This window comes from Anabrus simplex, chromosome 12 (assembly GCF_040414725.1).
Source record: "Anabrus simplex isolate iqAnaSimp1 chromosome 12, ASM4041472v1, whole genome shotgun sequence".
In the NCBI taxonomy this organism is placed as follows: domain Eukaryota; kingdom Metazoa; phylum Arthropoda; class Insecta; order Orthoptera; family Tettigoniidae; genus Anabrus; species Anabrus simplex.
The window spans coordinates 43,340,035-43,366,639 of NC_090276.1; the positions used below are offsets into that span (position 1 = coordinate 43,340,035).

The following is a 26,605-nucleotide window of genomic DNA, read 5'->3' on the forward strand; positions in this document are numbered from 1 at the left end:
AAATACCACTAAACTGAGTCAGTATCGAACCTGCCAAGTTGGGGTCAGAAGGCCAGCACCTCAACCGTCTGAGCCGCTCGGCCCGGCCAGGCCATAATTAATATCAAAATAGGTTTGCTAATTTCAAAGTTGATCTTTTACTGCAGTCTTTATGTTGCACCGAGACAAATAGGTCATATGGCGATGGTAGGATAGGAAAGGGCTAGGAGGGGGAAGAAGTGACCATGGCCTTAACTTACAGCCCCAGCGTTTGCCTGGTGTGAAAATGGAAAACCAAAGAAAACCATCTTCAGGGCTGCCGACAGTGGGGTTTGAACCAAGGGCTACCTTTTACAGATAGGTATTTACTGTCACAAATTATTCTGTAGGTTTTTCTACATTCAACAATTCTTCCACACACACTTGGGATCTATCACTGAAGGTTTAGGCAGTGTAAACTAAGAAAGCACATGGGCGGCTGTCTGGTCTTAGACTTATTTCACTAAAATCGCTCCTGTTCAGCTCCCTTTTGTTGTAGATTACTGTTTTATATACCTAAACCTTACCTGATAAATTCTCTATACAATGATGAAAACATCATCAAAATCCTTTCAGCGATTCTCAATATTAGCTTGCACAAATATGGATGACACACCTACGAGACTATTTCATACTACAGAGGACTGACCTTCAAGCACAGGGTATGAAGAGCTATAGGCACAGACTCCTGGCAAAAAGAGAGAGAAAGCTACTATTGGAAGTTTTCAACAACACTGATCTACAGTGCCAGCCTCAATTGAGTTTTGGGTTATTTACTGTGCCATGCCTGGGTGAGTGTATGATGCAATATAATAGCCGTTGTCTGACCGATATAGCTCATTCAGTGATGGTCACAATCTTGACTAGTCTGTGACAAGCTTCTGCACAGCAAGATTGCTTATTATAAATCTGTAATTAATAAGTATAGTGCAATTAATGGCTTCTGAATTACGGTAGGTGTTCACAGTGTACTTTCGTGTGTTGTAGATTTTAAAATGGAATTTGCACCATAATTTTTGAAGATTCATGAGGCTGAATTGTAGTGAGTGAACCAAAATATCATCGTGTGCTACAACGCATGTCTGCAGGCTGAGGGAGAGTATTTTCAACACTTACTGTACTGAGGGTATGTTTTATTGTTTTTCTATCTGTTCTTCAATCTGAATATTGATTTGTTTCATTCCTCCAGTAATTTTAAGAAGTATGATAGGAAAGACAAGAAAGGGTAGAGTAAGAAATGAGGATGTCAGGAAGGAAATGGAGAGGGATAAACTTAGATGGTTTGGACATAAGAGGATGGAAGAGGGAAAGATGCTGAAGTGGACGATAGAGATCCAGATAGGAGAGAGACCCAGAGCAAGGTGGTTTAAAAGAATTAAGAATTGTACGAAGGTTGATCAAATATAAGCGGGATTTTTGTTTCTGAACACCAACAGTTGGTGGGACTGGACCCGCGCTTCTGCTATGCTTAAGCGGGACCATTGGGAGTGGAGAGAGAGTACTGTTAGATATTTCCTGCCATTTCATCAGTAACGCTCATGATGTCGGCGTAACAAGTGCACCCTTGCACTGCGCAACGCATAATTATAACATCTTGATTTATTAGATGACACTGCCCTGTTCTTTTTATGATGAGGACATCAAAAAGCTGCCCATACACTGGGACAAATGCATTTCCAAAGCGGGAAACTATGTGGAAAAATAAATTGCAATTGCCTTGTGTTTTTCAATAAATTAATTTAAATAAAAACTAAACTCTTGTTTATATTTGATCCCCTCTTGTATAATTAGAAGAAACCTGGTTTGGAACACAATCGAAGAGGAAAAATTGTGGCTGGATACAGGAAGATGGAAAAGTGCCATAAATATCCCAACCTGGGAAATGATGAATGATGTCCATTCACTGAAGCTGATTGGTTTGCTATGGTCTTACGGGAAAGGTGTGATAGTGACTGTGCTCTCTTTTACAGGCAAACACCATGCAGGAAGGATGACGACCCTTTTAGGACTCTCCCTTGTTTTTGGTGGATTAAAATTCTGTTACATTTTAATTTGTGATCATTTATAAATATAATACAAGTTTGTCATTCTTACAGTAGAACCTGCATTGAAACAGGTACCTAAAGTAAGATTCTTAGCACCTAAAATTCCAAGGTCTAATTATAACTAACTTAAACTAAATAGACCTGGGTTTACCTACAATCTTTGACAAAGCAATTTACCTGACACTCTTGGTCAGCACAAATGTTGCCAATGGCCAGAAGACCAGAGTTGCCTGATGCTCCACAGAATCTGCACACTCCAGCAGCCACACCTGCAGGTTTAGTGCGGGCACCTTCTCTGAACTCTACCATTGCCTTGAGCGTCCTTGAGTCTGCGAGTGCCATCACCCAGAAGAGCTTCGTCCGTCCACAACCCTCGTGAAGATCAACCTTGATAGCCTCTTCCTCTTCCTTGCACACCTGCAGAAGACAAGAACATTAATTTTCTGTAACAAATGTTTCAGCATGACACATAGAATACCTAGTGTGATCACTCTACTCTCTTAACATTGTCATTAGTGGCCCCGCCAGTGTGTGGAGCTGCAGTCGCAACGAACCAGCTGCAACAACACGTGCGCCAAATTGCTGACGACGGTAATAGCGTGCATGCGTGTAATTATGATAGCAATTTTAACGCTATCGAGGGAATTTATTGGTTTTGGTATTTTCCAAAAGTCTGTATTAATATCTGTGCAGTGCTTTGTGTGTTCAATCAACTAATTTTCTATTATTTTGAGAAAATGTACGTACTGTTTCATTCCCGGTTGTAAATCGGGTTACGGAAGGAAGCCTGATGGTAAAGTTTTTTTTAACTCCCAAAACAACATAATCTGTTTGCAAAGTGGGCAAGAGTTGTTAGGTTGGAAACATAAGCAATTGTCAGCCAAACGCAGAACATGTCACCTGCAGTTTTCAGTAGATTTAATCAACTTATAAATACGGATTCTTTGTTGTAAACGGTGAAAACATTGAACTTCCTAGTGTGAGGTGAAAATTAAACCCAGGAGCGGTGCCTCATATTTTTCCAAATTTACCGAAATACCTATCCAATGGGGTAAAATCACGGAAGGCACAAGAATCACGATGTGAGTGAAGCAGTGACGGCAACAGTGAGCGGTGAGATTAATGGTCAGCCTAGTTGTAGTCAACAATCTATTTCTCTTACCAATGCCCAAAAGCCAATATTATGTCTCTCTAAAGAATGCAACTCGTAATTTAATGCGAGCTAATTGATTCCTTCTTCAGTCAAAGCTAGAATTAATTTCCTACAGGGGCAGATTAAGAACACGGAATGCTTAATGTTTTATGTGCTCTGTTTAAAAAGTACATTTTTTGATATGTAAAGCACAATACTGCTTTCGCTTTTTGTAATGTTCCAGTTTATCTCATGTGTTCTGTTATTAATGTCCAAAACTGAGAATATTATTTACAACTCTCCGACAGTGTTATTCATAAGTCTAAACAATTATTGGGTGTTTTATTTGGTTATTTTCGTGTCACTGTATCGTTCACTAAAAACAGCTGACAGAGTAGCGTTGGTGATTGGCTCTACTAGCGCCGCTCTGCAGGAGCTGATAATAATAATAATAATAATAATAATAATAATAATAATAATAATAATAATAATAATAATAATAATAATAATAATAATAATAATAATAATTATAATAATTATAATAATTATAATAATTGCTTTACGTCCCAGTAACTACTTTTACGGTCTTCGGAGACGCCGAGGTGCCGGAACTTTGTCCTGCAGGAGTTCTTTTAGGGTGCCAGTAAATCTACCGACACGAGGCTGTCGTACTTGAGCACCTTCAAATACCACCGGACTGAGCCAGGATCGAACCTGCCAAGTTGGGGTTGGAAGGCCAGCGCCTTAACCGTTTGAGCCACTCAGCCCGGCGTTCTGCAGGAGCGCGCTCGACCTCAGTGAGAGATCTCACTAGGTATTCTATTCGTCATGGTTTCAGCATTATTGTCATGAGTTATTCGGTCTTGTGACTGGTTTGCCCCTGTCGTACATCTCCTATTGGCTCAGCCTTTAGCATCATGTTTGGCCTCTTCATTACCTCATAGTCCTGAAGGAATGTCCTCACAAAGATCTTTTTTGGTCCTCCACATGGCGCTTGTCTGGTACTTTACCTTCGATCATGTAAGTCATCAAACTCTCGTGCAAAAACCAACGGCTTACCTACTTGAGCTGTCTCTAATCTGTCTCAGCATCAGTCTCCTACCATGTACACTATACAATTTAATTTCTGCATTTGGCACCAACACCCTATCTCAAAAGCTTCTGACCTCTTGCTGTCTTTTTTTTTTTTACTAAGCATTCGAGGTTTGGCAGTGTTCAATGCAGCAGACCAAATGTATTCTTTTATCATCCCTCTATTTAGCAGAAGGACATTTGTCTTACCATTAATTAATTAATTAATTAGATGGAATGATGTCGGGTAGATAACATGAAGTAATGTAGGGGAGGGGTACGACAAGCAAAAACAGAATAGAAAATAAGCTGCACTAATAATACAAAGATTACAACTTACAAATCTCATTTTTGTCCTGTACTGGCATCAACTCACGTAAGGTTAGGTTAAAGGAAGAATCCCACCTTCCAATACTTATTTGTCTTTTACTGCTAGTCTATGTAATTATAAAACATATTCCAGCCTAATCCCAGATCCCTTACATAGGGGTGTTATCTTAAGCTTGAACATTGACTTGGTGAGTGTTTTGGCTCAACATGAAGGAACATTTGATCTCATCATTATCATCATCACTACCATCATCGTAAGAGTTTTTATTTCGTTTGTGCCAATTTTTGTACCCCCTCCTTTTTTTAGCTGAAGATGTTCTGCATTAGGAATGAAACATGTACTTTTTTAAATAATGTAATTAGATTTTAAGCTGGAATATATTTTATAATTACATAGACTAACAGTATAAAAAACAAAAACAAATAAATATTAGAAGGTGGGATTCTTCCTTCAATCTAACCTTAATTTAATAAAAAGATTAGCACTGGATGGGATGGTATGTATCAAATCACTCTATGAACCGATGACTCAAACAACAACACATTTGGAAAACTGAGTCATCAATTAAATATACAGTATACATACAATACAAGAGTTTGATGGAAGTCACAAATCGCAATAACTACCTGCCGTTGATGCATGCGAGTTCGACGATGCAGATGCAAGAAACGGTCACAGTCTGCACACAGGTTCCCACACACATTACACTGAATGATGGCTCCCGTTTCACCATCATCGTGGTTACTGCATGTAGGCTGAAACAATCAAATGTGATGAAGATAAATTATAACTGATCACAAAAGAATAGGCGCAAAGGATAAATACAATTGCAGGTCATGAACATAAGGAGAAACATGTTTATTGTTATCGCTCTCTCGTTGCTCTTTCTCACACTGACTTGACACTGTAGCCTTCAAGTAGGATCCTATCCTTATTCCTATTTCTCTATATCCAAATAATTTTCATAAACCCATTTTTTTCCTTTCCAAAATATTTTTTTTTTTTAGCTTTCTTTATTTCTTTTTACCACTTGTATCAGAACACTGAGTCTTAATAGAAGTAGAAGAGTATCGTTGATGCAAGTGTAATGGACTAGTATAACTTGGAAACAATTCTCTAACCCATGGATAAATAATGAAAGTATCGAGCAGCAGCAGCAGCATTATTATTATTATTTACGTAGTTATGAACGGACTCTATTTGGTATACATCATGGTCGAAACAAAATGAGGGGTTACGTCACGACACATCTGCTGTACCTATATTAATATGAGTTTATTTAATATAAGAACATGTAATTAATAGTATATAATTTATTATTTCCTGTAAATACGATGTATAAATCCAGTATAATGTTCTGCAACACATGGTAATAGTCCAGATCAACGCACCTTGTCACTAGAGTTGTATAGAAAATTCCATTCACTGTAAATAGGTTATGGAGAATCTAGAAATTACGAGAAAACATGTTGTGTCATACTTTCCTAGCCTGGCCAGGCAATGTATATTTGTATGAAGAGGCAGTCTTGGGAGTTGGAGTTGAGTCGTCAGCAAGACTTGTAGAGGAAGTTGTTTGCTGAGTGGGTGAACTCATGTTGTGATTTTGATGAGTTGGTGATCAGTTGACATGCTAATGTAGCATTCTTCTTCTTCTTCAACATCATCATCATCATCATCATCATCATCATCATCATCATCATCAAAGAAGTGTTTTGTTTGAAGTGGTGGTTCGTTCATGTCTGTGTATAATCTATATATATAAAATAAGAGTTTTGTCTGTACATTGCTCAGAATTTGAAAAGAATGGTATTTCTATATCGATCATGTCCTCAATAACAAGAAAATGCAGTTTTTACTTTTCCGTAATTTCTGTCTGTCTGTATGTATGTACACGCATCACGAGAAAACGGCTGAAGAGAATTTAATAAAAATTGGTATATAGAGTCGGGGGGGGGGGGGTAAGCCGCTACAATCTAGGCTATAAATTATTTTATTCACGCTGAGTGAAATGGTAGTTTAGGGGAAGGCCTAAAATTCAGTTCTCAAATATTTATGTTATTAGTGGTCATATCGATAAATACTACATAACTAAAGTTATATAGAATTAAATTTCTGATCATTTACATCTTATGCATTTTTACCGTACCGGCTATGATAACACAGATATTCATGAATTTGGATTTTTGTTGCTAAGTCCATATCAACGCCGAGCACCGACAAAATGGCTAAACAGAATTTAATGAAAATCGGTATATAGAGTCGGGGAATAAGAAACTACAGTTTAAGTTATAGACAATGTTATTCACCCTGAGTGAAATGGTAGTTTAGGAGAAGGCACCTAAAATTTAATTCTTAAATACCTATGTTCTAGGTTCAATGGAAAAGTACTACATAACAAAAGTTATAGATAATATAATTTCCGATCATTTATGTTTTATTCAGTTTTACCATACTGACTATGATAAGAGTGGTATTTCAGAACCGGAAGACAATTAATAATGTGAAGGCCTATAATATCGAAAGCGCATACCATAGATCAACAATAACATTACACTGACCGTTGTTTGTTGTAATGCTCTTTGTCTCTTATGCTGACATTCAACTCCGATAGATGGGAATACTGCTGCGTACCGAGTATAACAGCCTAACTGAATATTGGCGGGAAATAGCTGAGGAGTTAGATAACTTTCTTCTTTAGCATAGCATGCCAATCCTCTGGTTCATACATTTTCTGATACTGCTGGTACGTAACACACTGGTTCATCATAGTATGCCAGCTATTCAATACCTACTCTGACGCGCTGTTTTGAATGAGCAGTGTACACACTTAAGTCAGAGGCTCAGTTAGTAGTAGTATGAACTGGTCTGGAATTACAATTTAGCCTTATTCCAAATTATAGTAGCATAATTCACTAAATAACTCAAAATTCAACCCTGAAAAGAGCCGTTTCTTAGGAAAAGCTTCTTCCTCTTCACTTTCATTAAATCTACATTAATTTTATTCCAAATTAGCAGCGAAGATGTGGTTTCCTCTCTGGCTTGGAGGAAAAATTGCCTCCACGTCAGATAGTTATTTTCCCCGCAGTGTAGTGATTGAGATTTTCCGACTCGTCGGGTACTCCCAGGAAACAGATAAGTAAACGGGCATAGTTTTTGCCCTGGGACTATCCACTATATCAACCCCCACCCCCGCCGATAAAAGGACGAAGATTGTTCACAGATGTCTGCGTCTTGGTCATTCCAGCTCTGTAGCTTTGGACTGTTAGTTCGGCAGCATAGTACTGTTTGTTAAGAGTGAGAAAATGTGTGGTTTTTCATTTGATCGAGTATTTCATATGAAGACATTGCTTTTAATCGCGCCATTCCTACTGACGTCGTTGTAATGACCCATGTTCATTTCAGTTGGGAAAACCACTAAGAGAGTCTGTCTTAGAATCTATAAAGGCAGGCGGAGAGTGTCTGCCATTATAATGAAAACTCCCCAACCTGATTGTGACTGACGGTAGGCAAGCTGGCCCATCATTACAATGAAAATTCCCTAACCCAGTCTTCATACGAGAAAAGACATCGGTAACTTGCCCGTCGTGCTTCTAGGGCAACGTTAAGAGCTATGCAACTTAATACAATCTTTCTCACAACGTTTACAGTGCCTAACCTAGAATTCTGTATAAAATTTAGAATTCCGTAGCGAAGCACGGGTACATCAGCTAGTGTGTATATAATTTGTAAATAAAATAGTATATGCAATTGGCAGCATTGTGTATGTGTCTTTGTAGTTACAACATTGTTACTTAGACAACGTAGTAAGTGATCATGGCAGAAACAAGAAAGGTAGACCAACCAAAGCAAGGAAAGCCTTTCTTAAGAAAAAATAATTGCTCACTTCAAACAGATATGTATAACAAAGAAGTATAACAAAGAAGTTTCTGAAGACTTTTGTGTTAAACATGGCATTGTTTTATTGTATTTATTTAGCATATGGCACATACCAACTGTCAGTGGTGGTGGTGGTGGTGATTGTTGTAAGAATAAGTAAAACCAGCTTCTAAATATCACTAATCAGAGAGAAAAAAAATGGAAAGGATCCGATACTTTGAAAATATATCGGCCAAAGAAAGACAAAAGCCACAAACCAAACCAAATCAAACCCAAACACTATGGCGCAACAGCCTTAAAGGGCCATGACCTACCAAGCAACCACTGCTCAGTCCAAAGGCCTGCAGATTACGAGGTGTCGTGTGGTCAGCACGACAAATCCTCTCGACCATTATTCTTGGCTTTCTAGACAGGGGCCACCGTCTCACTGACAGACAGCTCCTCAACTGTAATCACGTAGGCTGAGTGGACCTCGAACCAGCCCTCAAATGCAGGTAAAAATCCCTGACCTGACCAGGAATCAAACCTGGGGCCTCTGGGTAAGAGGTAGGCATGCTACCCTTACACCGCGGGGAAGGCACAAGAGTCACAAAGGGTGTGAAAATTAAAAGTAAACAAAAAATGTAATTGGGCTGAATTACAGTTTCCTGAGAAATATTTTACTCAATTACAAATTTATTTTTTAACAGACAGAGAAGGGAAACAAAATCCACAACGGACAGCTTTCCTTGAATAAGGTGTACCATACGGTAACAGCATCAAAGTGATAGTAAGGTCATTCAATTTTTCATCATTTATAGGATAAAATGAGCTAATATATTTTTTATTCTGAAATTCCCCAGTTGTACAGCTATCCCTGATGAATACTCGTAAAACTACAATTACTTCACAGGGGTGTCTTAGGTGGCTTATAAACATTTGTTATAGTGATAACATGCACTTGTATGACAACCGTATGTATATCTTCCTCCACATTAACAGATATTAGTGAAGCCTTGTTTAGGTTGCTCCGAACATATGTAGCAATACCATATACCTCGTGATAAGTTGCACCAAGAGCAGTATATCCAGGAATTCGACCTCTGCTTCGGAATGCTTCTTCGTTAGAAACATGAGTTTCCTGAATGGCGACAATGTCGATGTTATTGTCCAACAGGAATTTCGACAAATAGTCACACTTTGCCTTGCTAATGCCCTCGACATTCAGTTGTAGGAGTCTGATAGATGGACCAATGTTTCTCGTCAGTGAGTTCTGAGAAGAACTGTTTCTATTATTTCGTCGAAAATATGTCATTGCCAGGAGATCCTGTTTTGTTACCTGCAATGACAGAGGTTTCCCGATCAATGCCACAAGAAAACTGATAGACGCCTTCCCCCACAGCCAGCACAGACCTGTAATAATACAAATTGGTTGCACGGTCCCTGTCATACGATCAACTCCACATGCTCGATGGAACTTCCAGAAAGCTGACTGGGCAAAGTTTTCGAGGGAACTGGATAAGTGCATTCGCTGGATCCCTCCATCTCATAAGAACTACCATCGGTTCATCGGTGCAGTAACAACAACAGCTAAAAAGTGTATGCCAAGAGGATATCGAAAAGAATATATCCCAGGATGGAGTGATGAAAGTGAAACACTGTACCAACAATTCCAGCAAAGTAGTGACCAGCTTAGACTTATCTCGAAGGCAGAAATGGACAGACACAGTTGAAAGTATGGACTTTACCCACTCAAGCAGGGAAGCATGGAGTCTTCTGAGGAGACTGGGAGGAAGTGGATCAGTATGCAGGAAACCTTCAGGAGTAACACCTGACCAAATTGCTTCCCACATCATTACCACATCAAGAGTGCCTCCCGACAAGAAACATACCAAACATATCAGACGGCAATTCGCGTCTTGAAAAAGACAACATCTCCCTCATCTGAATATGCACGTCTCTTCACAGTTTCAGACATTGACCTAGGACTGAAGGACCTCAAACCTTTTAAGTCACCTGGTTTCGATGGCATCCATCCAGAATTTCTTATTCATTTGGGAGGATATGCTAAGAAATGGTTGGCAGAGTTCTTTACTGACATCCTGCTGACTGGTCAACTTCCATTGGAGTTCAAGAAGGCAAAAATAATTTCTATTCTGAAACCTGGCAAACCCAGCAACAAGGTAGAAAGCTACCGACCCATCGCCCTTCTTAGCTGCTGCTACAAACTTTTTGAAAAGTTGATATATAACAGATTAAGTAGCGCAATCCTCGAGCATATTCCAGTTGAACAGGCAGGCTTCAGACCAGGACGTAGCTGCTGTGACCAAGTATTGTCTCTTACATCCTTCACTGAAGCAGGATATCAAACGAAACTGAAAACATCTGTAGCATTTGTTGATCTTACTGCTGCCTTTGACACTGTATGGAGGGAAGGCCTTATCTACAAATTTTTTCGTATCATACCATGCAGAAAGATTGCTCAACTGATTAACAACATGTCAAGTGATCGGAAGTTCCAAGTAATCTCTGGATGCAAGATAAGCAAGGAGAGGAAGCTAAACAACGGATTGCCCCAAGGATCAGTTCTCTCACCATTATTGTTCAACTTATATCTCTCTGACCTTCCTGACACTTCATCCAGAAAATTCTGCTATGCCGACGACTTGGCTCTAGCTGTACAAGATCAGGTAATGAAGACAACTGAAGAGATTCTGACCAAAGACCTGTCTTTACTGGAAGACTACTTCAAAATCTGGAGACTCCAACCCAGTGCGAGCAAAACAGAAGTGTCTTGCTTTCATTTAAATAATCGTTTGGCGAACGTGAAACTGAGTTAGTTTCAGAGGGAGAATTCTTCGTCATAACTGGAACCCAAAATACCTTGGTGTCATCTTGGACTGCACACTATCCTTCAAACAACACCTCCTGAACTTAGCACAAAAGTTGAAGTCTTGAAATAACATCCTTCATAAACTGTGTGGAACTACCTGGGGATCTTCAGCAACCACTTTGCGATCTTCAGCCTTGGGTTTGGTGTATTCAAGTGCCGAGTATTGTGCACCTGTTTGGATGAACAGTCATCATACAAGGCTTGTTGACGCCCAGCTTAATACCACAATGCGCATCATATCTGGCGCAATCACATCTACTCCAGTTCATTGGCTTCCACTGCTAACTGGTATAATACCACCTGATCTACGCCGATCTAATGCCCTTATGAAGGAATTTCACAAGATCTCAAGAAATCCTAGTCTACCCGTGAATAGTGACCTGCCACTTCTGAATCTTAACAGACTAAAATCACGCTATCCAACTCTGCGTGATGCCTCTAACATGGATGCTAAGGATTTTAAATCTCTTGATGAGTGGAAAAGTAGATGGGAAGCAGCAACGGATGTGCGCCTTCATACCTTCTTCTCAGGTCCCAGACTTCCAAGTGGATCCCACCTACCACGCAAGACCTGGACTGCCCTGAATAGAATCAGAACAGGACATGGTCGGTGCAGAGCCGCTCTCCATAAGTGGAAAAAGCTACTTAATCCAGACTGTGACTGCGGAGCTCCTCGCCAGACTGTTCGTCATATCGTCAGGGAATGTAGGATTCGAGCCTATCACGGTGATGAGGATGACTTCCTGCTGCTAACTCCGGATGCTACACGCTGGATCGAAGAATTAGACATTCAATTGTGAAGCACAAGTTGCTTTGTTTCTCAGCTGTAAATATTTATATATGTATGTTACTGATTATGTCTGTATAAGCCATACGCTAAATAATAAAAACTTCACAGAAAGTTCTTGAGGACAAATTTTTTTTCTGCTGGAATGATAGTAGCCTATTATACTAAATTTGGCTGGAAAAATATTTAATTTTTTTTTCAGCTTAGATACTGAGTGCCTGTCATCAATAAACAAGACTAAACATGACACCTTGGAACTTGTAAAGTTATTTTTTCCCATATTTTTTATTTTTATTTTGGTGACTTTTAGGCACTTAAAATACTTTACCATCAAAGTAGGCACCTTCCTAATAGGTATGTAACACTGGTAGTAATGATCAGCTTCACAGTTACTTGTCCTACTTTTCTTTTATTTTTATTTTTGAAATTTGTTTGACGTTGCACCGACACAGATAGGTCTTACGGCGACAACAGGATAGGAAAGGCCTCGGATTGGGAAGGAACCGGCTGTGGCCTTAATTAAAGTACAGCATCAGCATTTGCGTCGTGTAAAAATGCGAAAGCACGGAAAACCATCTTCAGGGCTGCCGAAAGTAAGGCTCGAAGCCCACTATCTCCCGGATGCAACCTCACAGCTGCACAGTGTCAAGATAAGCTTTCATTTTACTTTTCAATGTATATAAACCTTTCATACGTAGTGCTCTGTTTAAAGACATATAAGATGTATTTATATTTTTTAAATGTAACTTATGACTGTATCGTATTTGACTGACTTTATTGCAACTGTACGCTGTCCAACAGCAATAAACTATTTTATTATTATTATTATTATTATTATTATTATTATTATTATTATTATTATTATTATTATTATTGATAAAATAATTAGAATAATTCTTAAAATACTTGCCCAATTTAATGTCTGCCTCTATTGACCCCTTACATCATTTATGATACATCAAGTGCTATATATTTTTCTGGCTCAGACAATAAGTGTAACTTGCCGACAATTTTTATATTATTGTGTACATTATGTGCTTTACATTCACAATTATTTTTTCTATTCAAAGGTGGCAGCACCATGTAAATGTCCATATATATACACCAGGTGTATGCATAAGTTTTTGCCAGTTTTTGTGGTAAAGAAAACATGTAATTTGCAAGGGAAATTCATTTTTTGTTTATTCAAAATATTGGCCATCGGCTTCTACACACTTTGCCCATCTTTCAGGTAAGTTATGAATACCATGCCAGAAAAACTGCTTGACTTTTGCAGCAAACAATTCGTCGATCCATTTTCCAACTTCCTCAATATTGCTGAAGTGTTGCTCTGTGAGCGCGTGCCCCATTGATGTGAAGAGATGATAGTCAGATGGCGCCAGGTTGGGGCAGTACGGTGAGTGCAGATGGATCTCCCATCGAAGCAATTTCAAGATGTCTTTCACTGGTTTTCCTGTGTGAGACGGTTCATTGTCGTGTAACTTTGCCATGTCTTCTTGCCCATTCCAGTCGTCTTTTGATCAATGCATGATTTAAATTATTTATTGGCAATAGCATTGTGCATTAACGGTTTCACCAGGCTTCAAGAGTTCATAATACACAATATCGCTAGCAGAGTGCGCTGTCTTTCACATTGAAATTACCACGTTTAAATTGTCTCACATGTTATGAAGCTTGTTCACCACATGTTTCTACCAGCAAACGATGAATTTCCACAGCCCTTTTCTTTTGATTAAATAAGAAAAGCAATGCATGCCGAAAATATTCGTTTTCAGGCACAAACGTCGACATGATCACTGAACGATACAACACAGACGTTAGTGTTTGGTGGACTCAGCTTGTGTGTGTTGGTAGGTTAATGACAGATGAACAAACTGACGTGTCAAATTCATATGATGCGTACTGTTTGCTGGTGCAGTCTCTTAGCGAAACTGGAAAAGACTTATTCATACACCTGGTACATACGACGGCGAATCAAAAAGTAAGTTTTACACTTCCAAGTTATGGCCATTTATGAAACCTCCTACACACAGGCAACATGGCTATGATATCATACAATGTATGTTCACTTTTCCACATGTCCGCAAGCGACTGTAAACATTTCTCAGAACGGTCAACCCACTTTTCGATTCCGGATGTGTAGATATCGCCTCCAGCGCTATGGAACCATCTGGAGACAGCCGCTTTCACCTCCTCATCGTTTCGGAATCATCACCTACTGAGATCCTTTTTCACCTTACCGAACACATGATAATCGCATGGCATTAAGTCTGGACTGTATGAAGGATGTTGCCTAACCTCCCACTTGAATCACTGCAGCAGTTCGGACATTTGGCAGGCCGTGTGAGGTGTTGCGTTATCGTGCAACAAAATCACACCGGCACTCAATATTCGTCGACGCTTTTCTTTAATTGCCTTACGTAACCGGTTCAATGTTTGACAATACAAAGCCAAATTGATTGTCGTGCCTTCCGGCATGAATTTCACGTGAACCACACCCTCCATGTCAAAGAACACTTTTCTGCTGAAGGTTGGAACTTGGCGTTCTTTCATGGAGGTGATATGGTGTGCACCCATTCCATTGACATTCTCTATGTTTGGGGGGTGAAGTGGTGGACCAACGTTTCATCACCTGTGATGATTCGCCACAGAAACTCATTGCCCTCCACAGAATACCGTTGCGAAAATGCCAGTGACGATTAGAAACGTTGTTCTTTGTGAACACTGGTGAGCAGACGTGGGACCCATCTTTGACACAGTTTACGAAATCCAAGGTGCTGATGATCAATGGAGAACACACTGCCATACTAAATGTTCAGCATGCTGGCAATTTCCTGCAGTGTTATGCGCCGATTCTCTCTAGTGATCCCAGCCAGACGGTTAACATTTACAACAGTGCTGGACGTTCCGGGCCTGCCTTCGCGATATTCGTCCGTGAGATCCATGTGCCCAGCGTCAAATTGCTTACATCACTTCACAATACCTGGGCGAGAAATCGCACGCTCACCATATACAGCAGTGATTTCACGATGAATGTCCGTGCAATTGAGCCGTTTAGCCCATAGAAATCTGATCGTTGCATGCACCTCCAATTTGGAGTGAACATCCAGTTGACGCGCCAGTGAGTCTAGCCCGCTCTGCACACAGAACATGGTGGGATACCACACCGACCTACCTATTGGACGTGTCAGCAGTTACTGTAGCTTGCTCTGCATTGGCCACGGTCATGACATACAGCGTGCTCTTGTGGCAAGCTAGTGTAACTTACTTTTTGATTTGCCCTTGTATAAACCCTATCCCCCACTGAAAAATATGTTATGCCCTATTTTGCAACTTAGGATAAAACTAAACAGAAATCAACAATGTTAATGTCTACATCTCCCCTGGAAATCCCCCAAAGGTCTTTGATGGCCAAAATATTTGCCTCCTTCACCAATTATTTTTCTCTCCTGATTTGTCACATTTAGTTCCCTAAAAGACAATAAAACACAACAAAGATTTTAAAACTTTCTAAATTGGCCTTGGGTCCATAGAGGATATAGAAGTGGATGCTTGTTACTAACTAGCTGCTTACCCTTGGAGGAGGAGGTTGACCATCAGCGGCGCCACTCCACTGTCCTGAAGACAACCGCTCCACATGTTCCGAATCCAGCACACACAACGAAGCCAGGGCAAGCCACAGAGTAGGTGTACGGAGACAGTCGCTGGGTGCTCGGTGGGAGTCTTCCAACTTGGTGAGATTAAGGATATTCTCCGCAACAGCCCCTTTTGTCACATTTGCCCAGGCTTCCGACAGCTTACCCTATAAGAATGCATCAGCCAGATAAAGTCAAAGAACATTCGTTAAAATTATTACTGTATAATTTAATACATTACTGAAGTCACCTTATGTATTCTTACAAGATATGGACAGATTTTTATGTCCCAAATGAAATAACATAGAAATATTAATAATACTGTACATTTTTACAGACACACCCATAGACTGACAGACTGCTGTTTGAGAGTCCTGAAGCTTACTTTATCTCTCGACTACAGAGAGAGCTGGGAGTTCGAGACCTAATACACTATCCTGTATGTCACGAAAATAGAAAAATTAGTTTTTTGGACAGTGCAGAAATGTACTGTATTGACAGGAAGACAGTAAGTTCTGTAGTAGTACTGTACGTGCCAACCCTCCAATACTGTTAACTAGAAGCTGGTGGATTAAAAAAAGTTATAATATGTTGCCAAACTGATTGCTTGTCAATTGTTTTTTCTCATGAGATAAGGCATCTAAATGTAAACTTTGAAAGTTACTGAGTGTGAGAAAAAACTACATGCAGTGCTCATGTGCTTGCAGATAAATTCTGTGTAGGAAGGGCACACATAAGTACCATTTTGCAACGGAAAGACTACGTATTAAGACAGTGGCATGAAACCTATGACAAGAGCTTAAAAGAATGTCTAGCTGATGAGATTAAATACCGTATTGCCTAACTTATTTTAGGCATAGTATAAAACTGTCTCTTTTGTATCTTTCTCATTCAAAGTTTTAAACCATTTAAGCCTTTTTTTTTTTTTTTTTTTTTTTTTGCTATTTGCTTAACGTCTTACCGACACAGATATGTCTTATGGCGACGATGGGCTAGGAAAGGCCTAGGAATTGGAAGGAAGCGGCCGTGGGCTTAATTAAGGTACAGTCCCGGCGTTTACCTGGTGTGAAAATGGGAAACCTCGGAAAACCATCTTCAGGGCTGCTGACCGTGGGACTGGAACCCACTATCTCCCGATTACTGGATACTGGCCGCACTTAAGCGACTGCAGCTATCAAGCTCGGTAGCATGTAAACTGTATTTCAAAGAAATCAATTTAATTTAAAAAGTGAAGGATACATGAGGTGTTCAAATTCAAACTCCAACACTTCCACAGCTTTTTTTTTAGGACAATTTATTGGCTGATGGAAATGTCGCCATTTGTATTTGACGTCACCTTTTGCATTTCATTTCACCATCATGAGGGAATGTCAGGATTTGAATTTAACTTGCAATACCTAGACACCTAAATCCTAAAGAACTGTCAGCTTATGCTCCATACAGACATAGCAAAAGGAAGATTTCAACGCACAGATTCCATTAACTGTATATCTCATTTATTTTTTTAAGTGGAAATGTCACAGTTTGCATTTGAACACCTCATATAGCACATGTAAATTTTAATTTATGATTTTTTTCCTTTTTTTTTTTTTAACAATCTGCTTTATGTTGTACCGACACAGACAGGTCTTATGGCGACAATGGGGTAGGAAAGGCCTAGGAGTGGGAAGGATGCAAGTTCACAGCTGCGCGCCCATAACCGCACGGCCAACTCACCCGGTGTTACATGTTATAAATTTACAGTTAGGTTCAGCAACCTCCAGCTCAGTAAAGGACATCTTCCATACGAGGGCAAATTGTTAAGTCCCTTCGATGTCCAGAAGTGAGAGGTCTGTTTGCAATTTCTATTGCACAAATGTTCTGAATTTTTCACTCATTCATTATTTATTAAAAACCTAGTTGCTTTACATCGCACTGACACTGATATGTCTTATGACAAGATGGGATAGGAAAGGGATAGGAATGGGAAGAAAGCGGCCGTGGCCTTAATTAAGGTACACCCCCAACATTTGCCTGGTGTGAAAATGGGAAACCACGGAAAACCATCTTCAGGGCTGCCAACAGTGGGGTTCGAACCCACTATCTCCTGGATGCAAGCTCACAGCTGTACGCCTCTAAGCGCACGGCCAACTCGCCAGGTTCATTATTTATTTACCATAATCCTTTACAGTATCTAAGGAAGGCCAGGGGAAAAGGACAGGACCCCTACACGTAGTGCCCCCTGACCTTTTGAAATAATTACCTAAATTCTAAACTTAAACCATCATATACATTATTTACAGGTAAAGAAATGAAGTATAATGTATACATATTAGTTATTTCTACATGCTTTCTCTCCCTGGTTCATTCTTCTACATATTTTCTCACCGCATGTACTTCCTAACATAACATTTAACTATATTTACATTTTTACATTTAACCCATTCAACACCAAACCCGTATATATACGTTATTGAACGCCATGCATCGCCCACCAAACCCGTACATATACATTAATGAACACCGTACCTCATACGCCAAACCCGTATATATATGTTTTGGTGCAGTGTGTCCTTTACCGATCTCATATATGAACGGGCTATAGTGTCATGCTTTGAGATTCCATGGAAATGCTCAAAGAAGTTCTGTACGGCAGATATACCACTCCATTTCGCGTGTTTTGAAAGGGATCTGATGGTGTTTCAGCTTCGTTGGAGTGGAACATCTTTCCCGCTAACGTGTAGCCATCATGGCGCCTTGAAGTATACATTCATCTATTATTGACGAAGATATTGAATGTTTCCTCATAAATAGTGATTCTGGAGAGCTATATTTTGATAATGAAGGTGGAGAACATACACGGGGCGATATTGAACTACAAGAAAGTGCGAGACAAAGTAGCGATGATGAATCTCATACAGAACTGTCACCCTCTCCTCAGAGAAATTCTTTTTTTCCCCAAATGTTAATGATATTGATAATATCAGTTCTTGGATCAACAATTTTATATTATATTTCAGTAATAATATCACTAGATGAGTAGCCTTGCATGTTAACATGCTCCAGCTATGGAGCCAAGCTCTGCATTTGGCAGGCGAGTGGGTTCGAACCCCACTGTCAGCTGTTCTGAGAATGGTGGTTTTTTTTTTTTTTTTTTTTTTTTTTTTTTTTTTTAGTTTCTCTTTCGCACTCCCAAGCAAATGCCGGGACAGTTCCTATTCATGAACCACAGCCCTTCAACTTCCTTACCCAGTTTCATTCACCATCATTCATTACATATTCATTATCTTCTCAACTGAGGTTTGCATCATAAAGGGCATCCGGCCATAAAAATATGCTGTAAAATATAGTCTCACTTCATCCCCGACCCTGCATTGGGCTGCGGGGCTAAGGGGACGATATGCATTCCATTAATAGTATCAGTAACAATTTATCTGTAAAAGTGCTTCTTCCTTAAAAAAAAAAAAAAAAAAAAAAAAAAAAAAAGCCTGCCCAGAGGGTTCGGCTGGTCATCAAAACTCTGTAGTGAAAAGGTTAAAAGTTGGCGGGGAGGTCATTCCAAAGCCGCGCTGAACGAGCAAAGAAACCTAGTTTGTGGGATCCGGATTGTGCAAACGGGGGGTGTAACAGCTGCAGGATAAAGAGAGTTGAGGGAATGGTGAAAGGTGAATGGCCCCCATTTCCCTTCCCGGATCATTTAAACACTTACCGCAGCCATATCCTTCATGAGCTGGATGATAACCTCGGCCAGCTTGCGCGTAATGCAGCCCCGCAGCCACCACCTCGAACCTACAAAGTCGCGCGGATGGATTGAGGTGGCTAGAGTGACTGTTGTTAAGCCTTTCCCTCCAGAGGCATCCTTACCCTTGACTTTAAGTTGTACAGTAAGGGCCTTAGCAATGCAACTCAGGAACACATCCAGGATGCCAACCCTAAAACATCACACATAAAGGCAAGAATAATAATACCGTAATAGCAAAGGGTGTGTAAAATAGTTGGCCATGTATATCTTATACGGCAATCCACAGCACTGGCGTATTTACAGCCAAATGCAAACTAACTAATAATGAATCATAATTACATGAAAAAGAATTATAATATAAAAATTTAAAATACACTAAAACATAATACAAAACAATAAGAACGTAAATAATGATGTAGGCTGTACTCCACAGTTCACAGTCAGTATTTATCCATTCTGACGTCATCATGCCATCTGTTTGATGTAAAGCTTGGTATTGTGTCATAGAAGGCAATGATATTTTTAATCACAGGTTGTCTTATGAGTTCTTAGGTTAGTGTTGAAGGAGAATGTTTTTAAGATACATGGCCTTCACTCTTTCTAGTGAATGTCTAAGGCGTATTTCATGATGGCATCTGTTTGTATGTAGACTTTTTTGCTCGCTCGCTCTCTCTCTTTTTTTTTTTTTTTGCTAGGCTGACACAGCAAGCTTCCAAACACAACGCTACACGACCTCCATAACAACAACAATAACAGCAATATCTACAACACGAATACAGATGAGAGAGAGGTTGCTACCAACAGCTCCTTTAATCAGAAATTTTTTTTAAACTCAAGACTTTGCAGTCTGTCATAAAACTTACTGAAGTATATCAATGGTTAAATCACAACAGTACTTGATATATTTTTACAACAAAATTTTTTACCATGATTTAACATGACATATATCAGCCAAATAGAATATTCTCGAAGATCACTTTATGCAACTAAATTACCATAGACATAGAAGTGCAAGAACTATAAGGAAGCTTGAAGAAGGAACTCCACACAACATGAACTCTCAAATTTTAACAAGTGTTTTAACATGTATAAGTACCTTATATTTTAGTGTGTTTAAATTTATCAAGTGTTATATTGTGCTTTGTCTATTTTAATATGTTTAATGTGCTCAATGTCTAATGTACACTCAATAAGTTTTCGTTTGCTGCAGCCTTCACTGCCACATTGATCATAGATACTATTTCAACCCCACATAGACAAAACATTACTACAATACATTTTATTTTTAACCCCATTAGACATCTGGATGATCTAATCATAATAACATCTTTGTAACATATGTCTAATGGCTACAATATTGTAATATACCAGCTGATGATGGCCGTGGAAGGCCGAAACCGGTACTGATGTGAATCCGTTTATAATAAATAGAGTATTGATAGGTGGAACACATTTCTTGTCTGTATACGTCTGTATACGTCTGTATACGTGCAAAGAAAAGCAGCTGTATTTGTTCTGGGTGATTTCCGACAAAAGAGAAGTGTTACAAAAATGTTGTAAAGTTTGGGCTGGGAAGACTTGGGAGAAAGGAGACGACCTGCTTGACTAATAACGGACCATTTATATTGCTATTATTAAGTGGTATGTTTGGAGCTGTCAATAGAGAGATAGTGTGGCATGTCATTAGTAGACAAATAAATTTGAGTGGTATCTTTAAAAGTAGGAAAGATCACAATATGAAGATAAAGTTGAAATTCAAGGACAAATTGGGCCAAATACTCATTTATAGGAAGGGGAGTGAGGGATTGGAATAACTTACCATGGGAGATGTTCAATAAATTTTCAATATCTTTGCAATCATTTAAGAAAAGTTTAGGAAAACAAGAGATAGGGAATCTGCCACCTGGGTGACTGTCCTAAATGTAGATCAGTATTGACTGATCGATTGATTGATTGATTGATTGATTGATTGATTGATTGATTGATTGATTGATTGATTGATTGATTGATGTTCTCATTTCCAATCTCAAAGCTATGAGATAAAATCATAGTGCAGTCAATTCAATAGGAGAAATGCTAAAGGTAGAAATACAGAGAGAGATTTAAAGATGAGAAGCTGCAAACAAGAATAGAAAAGGAGATTTTAAAATGGTTTGGATAGATGATTACTATAATGACACCACAGGAATATTCAAGGATGGTGAATATAATGGTGGCCATAAGTCAATATACAAAGAGATGCAGAAAACATTACCAGTATGTGACCAAAAAACTCCAACATCTGGAACAATCTTCATTAAGAATATTATTACCAGCATGTCTCTCAGCCTTTCAGTTTGTTATGGATCTCACTTACCTGTGGATGTCAAACGACTGTTCTGCATCCGCTGGAGCCTTATTGGCTGCTGTTACAATACTGAAGTCAGCTGGAGGAAGATGGTCAACACCCATTACACTACCCAGTACAGCCGGCGATACTTCAGGAAGCATACGACGGAGCAGTGAGGTCACCTGAAAAGGAGAGTTATAACATATGGCCATTAACAGTCCATAAATCAGGGACTGCAGTTACAATAGATCAGCGAGTTGTATCAAGAGAGGTAACTTGCTGTTCCAACACTAAGCTCCAAGTTGCTTATCAGCCGAGAATCTTACAACCTATTTTACAGCATACAGTACATAGTTTATTTATAGCAAAAATCATGATATATATAAATCATATTATTTGCCGATATTGACCTTTGGATCAGAATGTTTGACTTAGAGAAAAAAAAATCTCAGTAGATTACAAGTGACAGAGATGCGCTTTCTGCGAGGGATCTTGGGTAAAACAAGGAGGGACATGATAAGAAATGAAACCATATGAAACACGATACAGATCAACCCTATAAAAGAAACTATGGAGAGAAATAGGCTGAAATGGTTCGTCCACGTCAAGAGAATGGGACAAGAAAGCTTACCAAGAAGACCTCTGGAATGGAATGGAATGGAAGACCAACTGGAAGACCACGAACAAGATGGAAGGATCAGGTGGAGGATGACCTAAATCAGAGAGGACTACAGTGGCAGACAGTGATGAGTGATGGAATGTTGGGAGAAAAGAGAAGATTGGAAGAGGCTCTGTGAACGACCTGCATAAGCAGAAACATATCAGGAAGAAGAGGATAGTTTATTTCTTATGTAAACACCGTTGCTTTCACAGCCCGTACTTGTAGACATGATATGGGCTTTTGGGCTTATGTCGTGTCAAGAAAACAAGGTGGAAACTCTTTACATTTCTATGTCTTCAGAAGAAAATCTCGACTGAAGTCTTCTACAATAATGAGTGTTTGAACTTAAGAATACCGTATTTATGCGAATAATCCCCGCACCCTAACTTTAGGAGAGCTGATTTTGAAAAGAAATGCCCACATTGACTCAAATAAAACCCACACCCCAATTTCGAGCCTCAATTTTCTTAACAAAATATGCGGGTATTATTTGCGTAAATACGGTATTTTACCGTTGGAGAATTGTAGTGGTACGCTCATTCGTCACCAGGTGGCTCGCTGTGTGCTGGCACAGCGCTCCAAGTGGGAGCTGATGGCAACATTAATCTCCTAATGAGATGTTCTTTCACACCGTGCGTGTTTCAGAAGTATCAGAGAGGACATCAGACGAATCAGGGACAAATGTGGTAGAAGAAAATAGGAACTAATAAAATAAAAACAATGAAAGACACCAGGACAAAGCAGAACAGAGCTGAAGAATGGAAAGAAAGTACATGGAGAAAACCAGCAGATGATGATGTGAGACGGTATGAGAGGTGGGCGGATGGGCATACCCCATGTACACACGTGTGAAAGTATGACATTAACACACAACACATAGCTTATTTCTTATTTTGTCTCAAGACCACTGTGATCAGACATCTGCTTTTAGAGGCCATGTCTTTGTTTTTAGAGCTAGTCGTCCTTTCCTCTAGGTATTTAAAAATAGGCCAGCAAGGATGTATGACTACTGAAAATGAATACTTTATAGTACGTTATTTCTTGACCTTCACAGGGGAGAAAACTCATGTTTATATAGTTAGGTTAATGTTCTTGCCCCTAGAACTGTTTCCACTGCAAATGTTTACTCTCTGGTTAAGCACCATTTCTGGTTTAGAAGCCACTTGCTGTTGAAAAATGAAATAGCATATGACTTTTAGTGTCTGAGAACAAGTTTGGCTCGCCAGTTGCAGGTCTTTTGATTTGACTCCCGTAGGCGACCTGCACATCGTGATGAGGATGAAATGATGATAAAGATGACGCATACACCCAGCCCCTGGGCCAGCGGAATTAACCAATTATGGTTAAAATTCCCGACCCTGCCGGGAATCGAACCCGGGACCCCTGTGGCCAAAGGCCAGCATGCTAACCATTTAGCCATGGAGCCGGATACTTGCTGTTGTTTTTCATTTTCTCCTGGTCTCTAGTAGCAGTTTTCATTTCATAATATGTACATATGATACTGAACTTCTAACATATGACCTGTGTAGGTTTTGTAATTATCTGGAAAACAGTCCACTTCTCCTTAAATAAATTTCACCAAACAAAAAGTACAAGAGTCATTGAAAAAATATCAAACATTGTTTGGTAACTGCTTTTGTACTGAAGGTAGCATGATACAGTACGATGAATTTAAAATTTTCCCTCTGACTATGGTGAATACGCGCATGAGTAGATCTCATCCATGACGAATACATAAAATTGTTAAAATGTTAATATATAGTGCCAACCCCAAGTAAGTTAGAAAAGGCCAGGAAGAATTACTGTATGTATATATGACAAAATGTGATAAGACTCAATAAAACACTGACTTTAAAATGTATGAAAAATATTAAAAGGTAAAAAACACTCATTAAATTGATAAAAATCACAGTTAAAATGTTAAAAATTGAAAGTGTAACTTGGTTTAAAAGAGTTATTAAAAATGTATCAACTGTAAAAGACAAAATAGTTAAAAAATATCTCATATAAAATGTTAACTGTTAAAAACAATAAAACAGACCACTGTCCCTCATGAAACAGAAGATTAGGTCTAGTGATTGCTAGTCATCTGATACCATGAGGGACATGGTGATAAGCAACTTCAGATTATGGAAGAGATTAGCCAGATCCACGCACTCCGTTACATGTACTATGGCGAGATGTGTGCCATAGGTACTGCCTAACGATGTTAAGCAATGTCTTCTTACCTCCAGTTACAGCCTTAGCAGCCCATTTTTATTGCTTTGGAGGCCTTTCTGCTTTATAGAATTTCAAAACATTGCATATACATTTCTGCTCTGTGAATGGATTACTTCATGCTTCTTTGAAGGAGTTTCCATTCTATAACAAACTGTACAGAAGTAACACACAAAGGAAAACAAACTGATCAGTCCACAGCACCCAAACAATGGCAACACTATTGCTAAGACAATTTACTAGTAATCCATGAAGGTTCTCTCTTTTCACTGAGAGTGCACAGCTATACTACAACCAACCTTTAAAAGGTATAACACCACTGATTTTTCCAAGGAAGTCCTAAAAGATATTTTCCATACTTTACTCGCTCCATTTACTGCCTCCATCGCTCAAGCGGCAGTGCACCGGCCTCTAACTGCTGGGATCCATGGTTCAAATCCTGGTCACTCCATGCGAGATTTGTGCTGGACAAAGCAGAGGTGAGACAGGTTTTTCTCTGGGTACTCCATGTTTCGCTGTCAACTTTCATTCCAACAACACCCTTCCAATATTGTTTTATTTCATCTGTCAGTCATTATCATTGCCCTCAGAGGAGTGTGAAAGGCTTCAGCAGGCAGCACAGCTCCTATCCTTGCTTCTGGCTTCACTCCATTCCTGATCGGGGTGAAACTGGGAACAGGCTGTGGAGTTTCATTTTCAATCATGCCATTTACTGCTCTCAGTTTACCGAACAGAGAAATGGCTTGCCACTCCTTTTCCCAATGAAATGTCGTATGGCTTTTAGTGCCGGGATATCCCAGGACGGGTTCGGCTCGCCAGGTGCAGGTCTTTCTATTTGACACCCGTAGGTGACCTGCGCGTCATGATGAGGATGAAATGATGATGAAGACAACACATACACCCAGCCCCCGTGCCATTGGAATTAACCAATTAAGGTTAAAATCCCCGACCCGGCCGGGAATCGAACCCGGGACCCTCTGAACCGAAGGCCAGTAGGCTGACCGTTCAGCCAACGAGTCGGACAAAAGTAAACTCGTGTCCTCATCCTGAGGTGGTGCAGCTCTTTTTAGGCACACCCCCACTGGAGGTGAGCTGCATGTACCATTTCAACCACATACCAGCCCTCCTGCCATTCTTAAATTTCTGGCAGTACCGGGAATCGAACCCGGGCCCCCGAGGACGGCAGCTAATAACACTAACCGTTACGCTACGGAGGCGGACCTTTTCCCAACCACTTATTGATATACTCTCTCAACTTAAGTCTTTTCCCAATAAGACTTAAGTTGAGAGAGTATATCAATAAGTGGTACCTTATAAGGCAATGAGGATGATATGAAAATAATATTCAAGGAAAGCCACGATGTCACTGAAGATATCTGTTGCACATATCACAAGGGGAAGTTTTGATGTTCTCTGACCACTGACTTAACGTCTGCAGCAACGAGGGTTACCAAATGTTTACATTACTGTACCTGTCTCTGAACTCTAGCTGATCCAGTGTGTAGAAGACTGAGAAGATCCCTCAACAGTCCATGCTGGTGAGCGAGATAGGCTCTCCCCACACTGCTGCCGCTCAGCGCCAACACCATGGACAACATCTCGAAGCAGTAGGTGTCGGCCGATTTGGGACCGTCTGCACCGTGCGCACTGCTCGAGCTACCGGCCAGAGGAGCCTGCCCCGAACACAGCAGAGCCTCCCACTCCTCTCTCACCCTGCTTGCTTCCTTGCGGATAGCCTGGACGATGTGCACACACACCTGAAACAAAACAAGTCTCACTGTTATCACCACTATGCAGATGCAGCCAAGTTGGGGAATGTACTGTATGCAGCTTCTCCATTTCTCTCTCCTCACTCATTACTATGTTCAGTAACGGGAAGAATACAAGAAAAAAGGTAATCAGGCTGAATT

The 26,605-nt window shown here is 39.8% G+C and overlaps 1 protein-coding gene across 1 annotated transcript in view; it reads right to left on the reverse strand.

Annotated features, from left to right (window-relative positions):
* Positions 1-26,605, reverse strand: part of hiw (highwire) — an 815,007-nt gene that overhangs the window by 54,834 nt on the left and 733,568 nt on the right. The window contains exons 60-65 of the mRNA XM_068229800.1: positions 26,168-26,452; positions 21,845-21,999; positions 19,456-19,678; positions 15,707-15,934; positions 5,224-5,352; positions 2,241-2,480 (exon numbers count right to left, since the gene is read on the reverse strand). Of these exons, the coding sequence (XP_068085901.1) occupies positions 2,241-2,480; positions 5,224-5,352; positions 15,707-15,934; positions 19,456-19,678; positions 21,845-21,999; positions 26,168-26,452 (1,260 nt within the window). The remainder of the gene's footprint in view (positions 1-2,240; positions 2,481-5,223; positions 5,353-15,706; positions 15,935-19,455; positions 19,679-21,844; positions 22,000-26,167; positions 26,453-26,605) is intronic.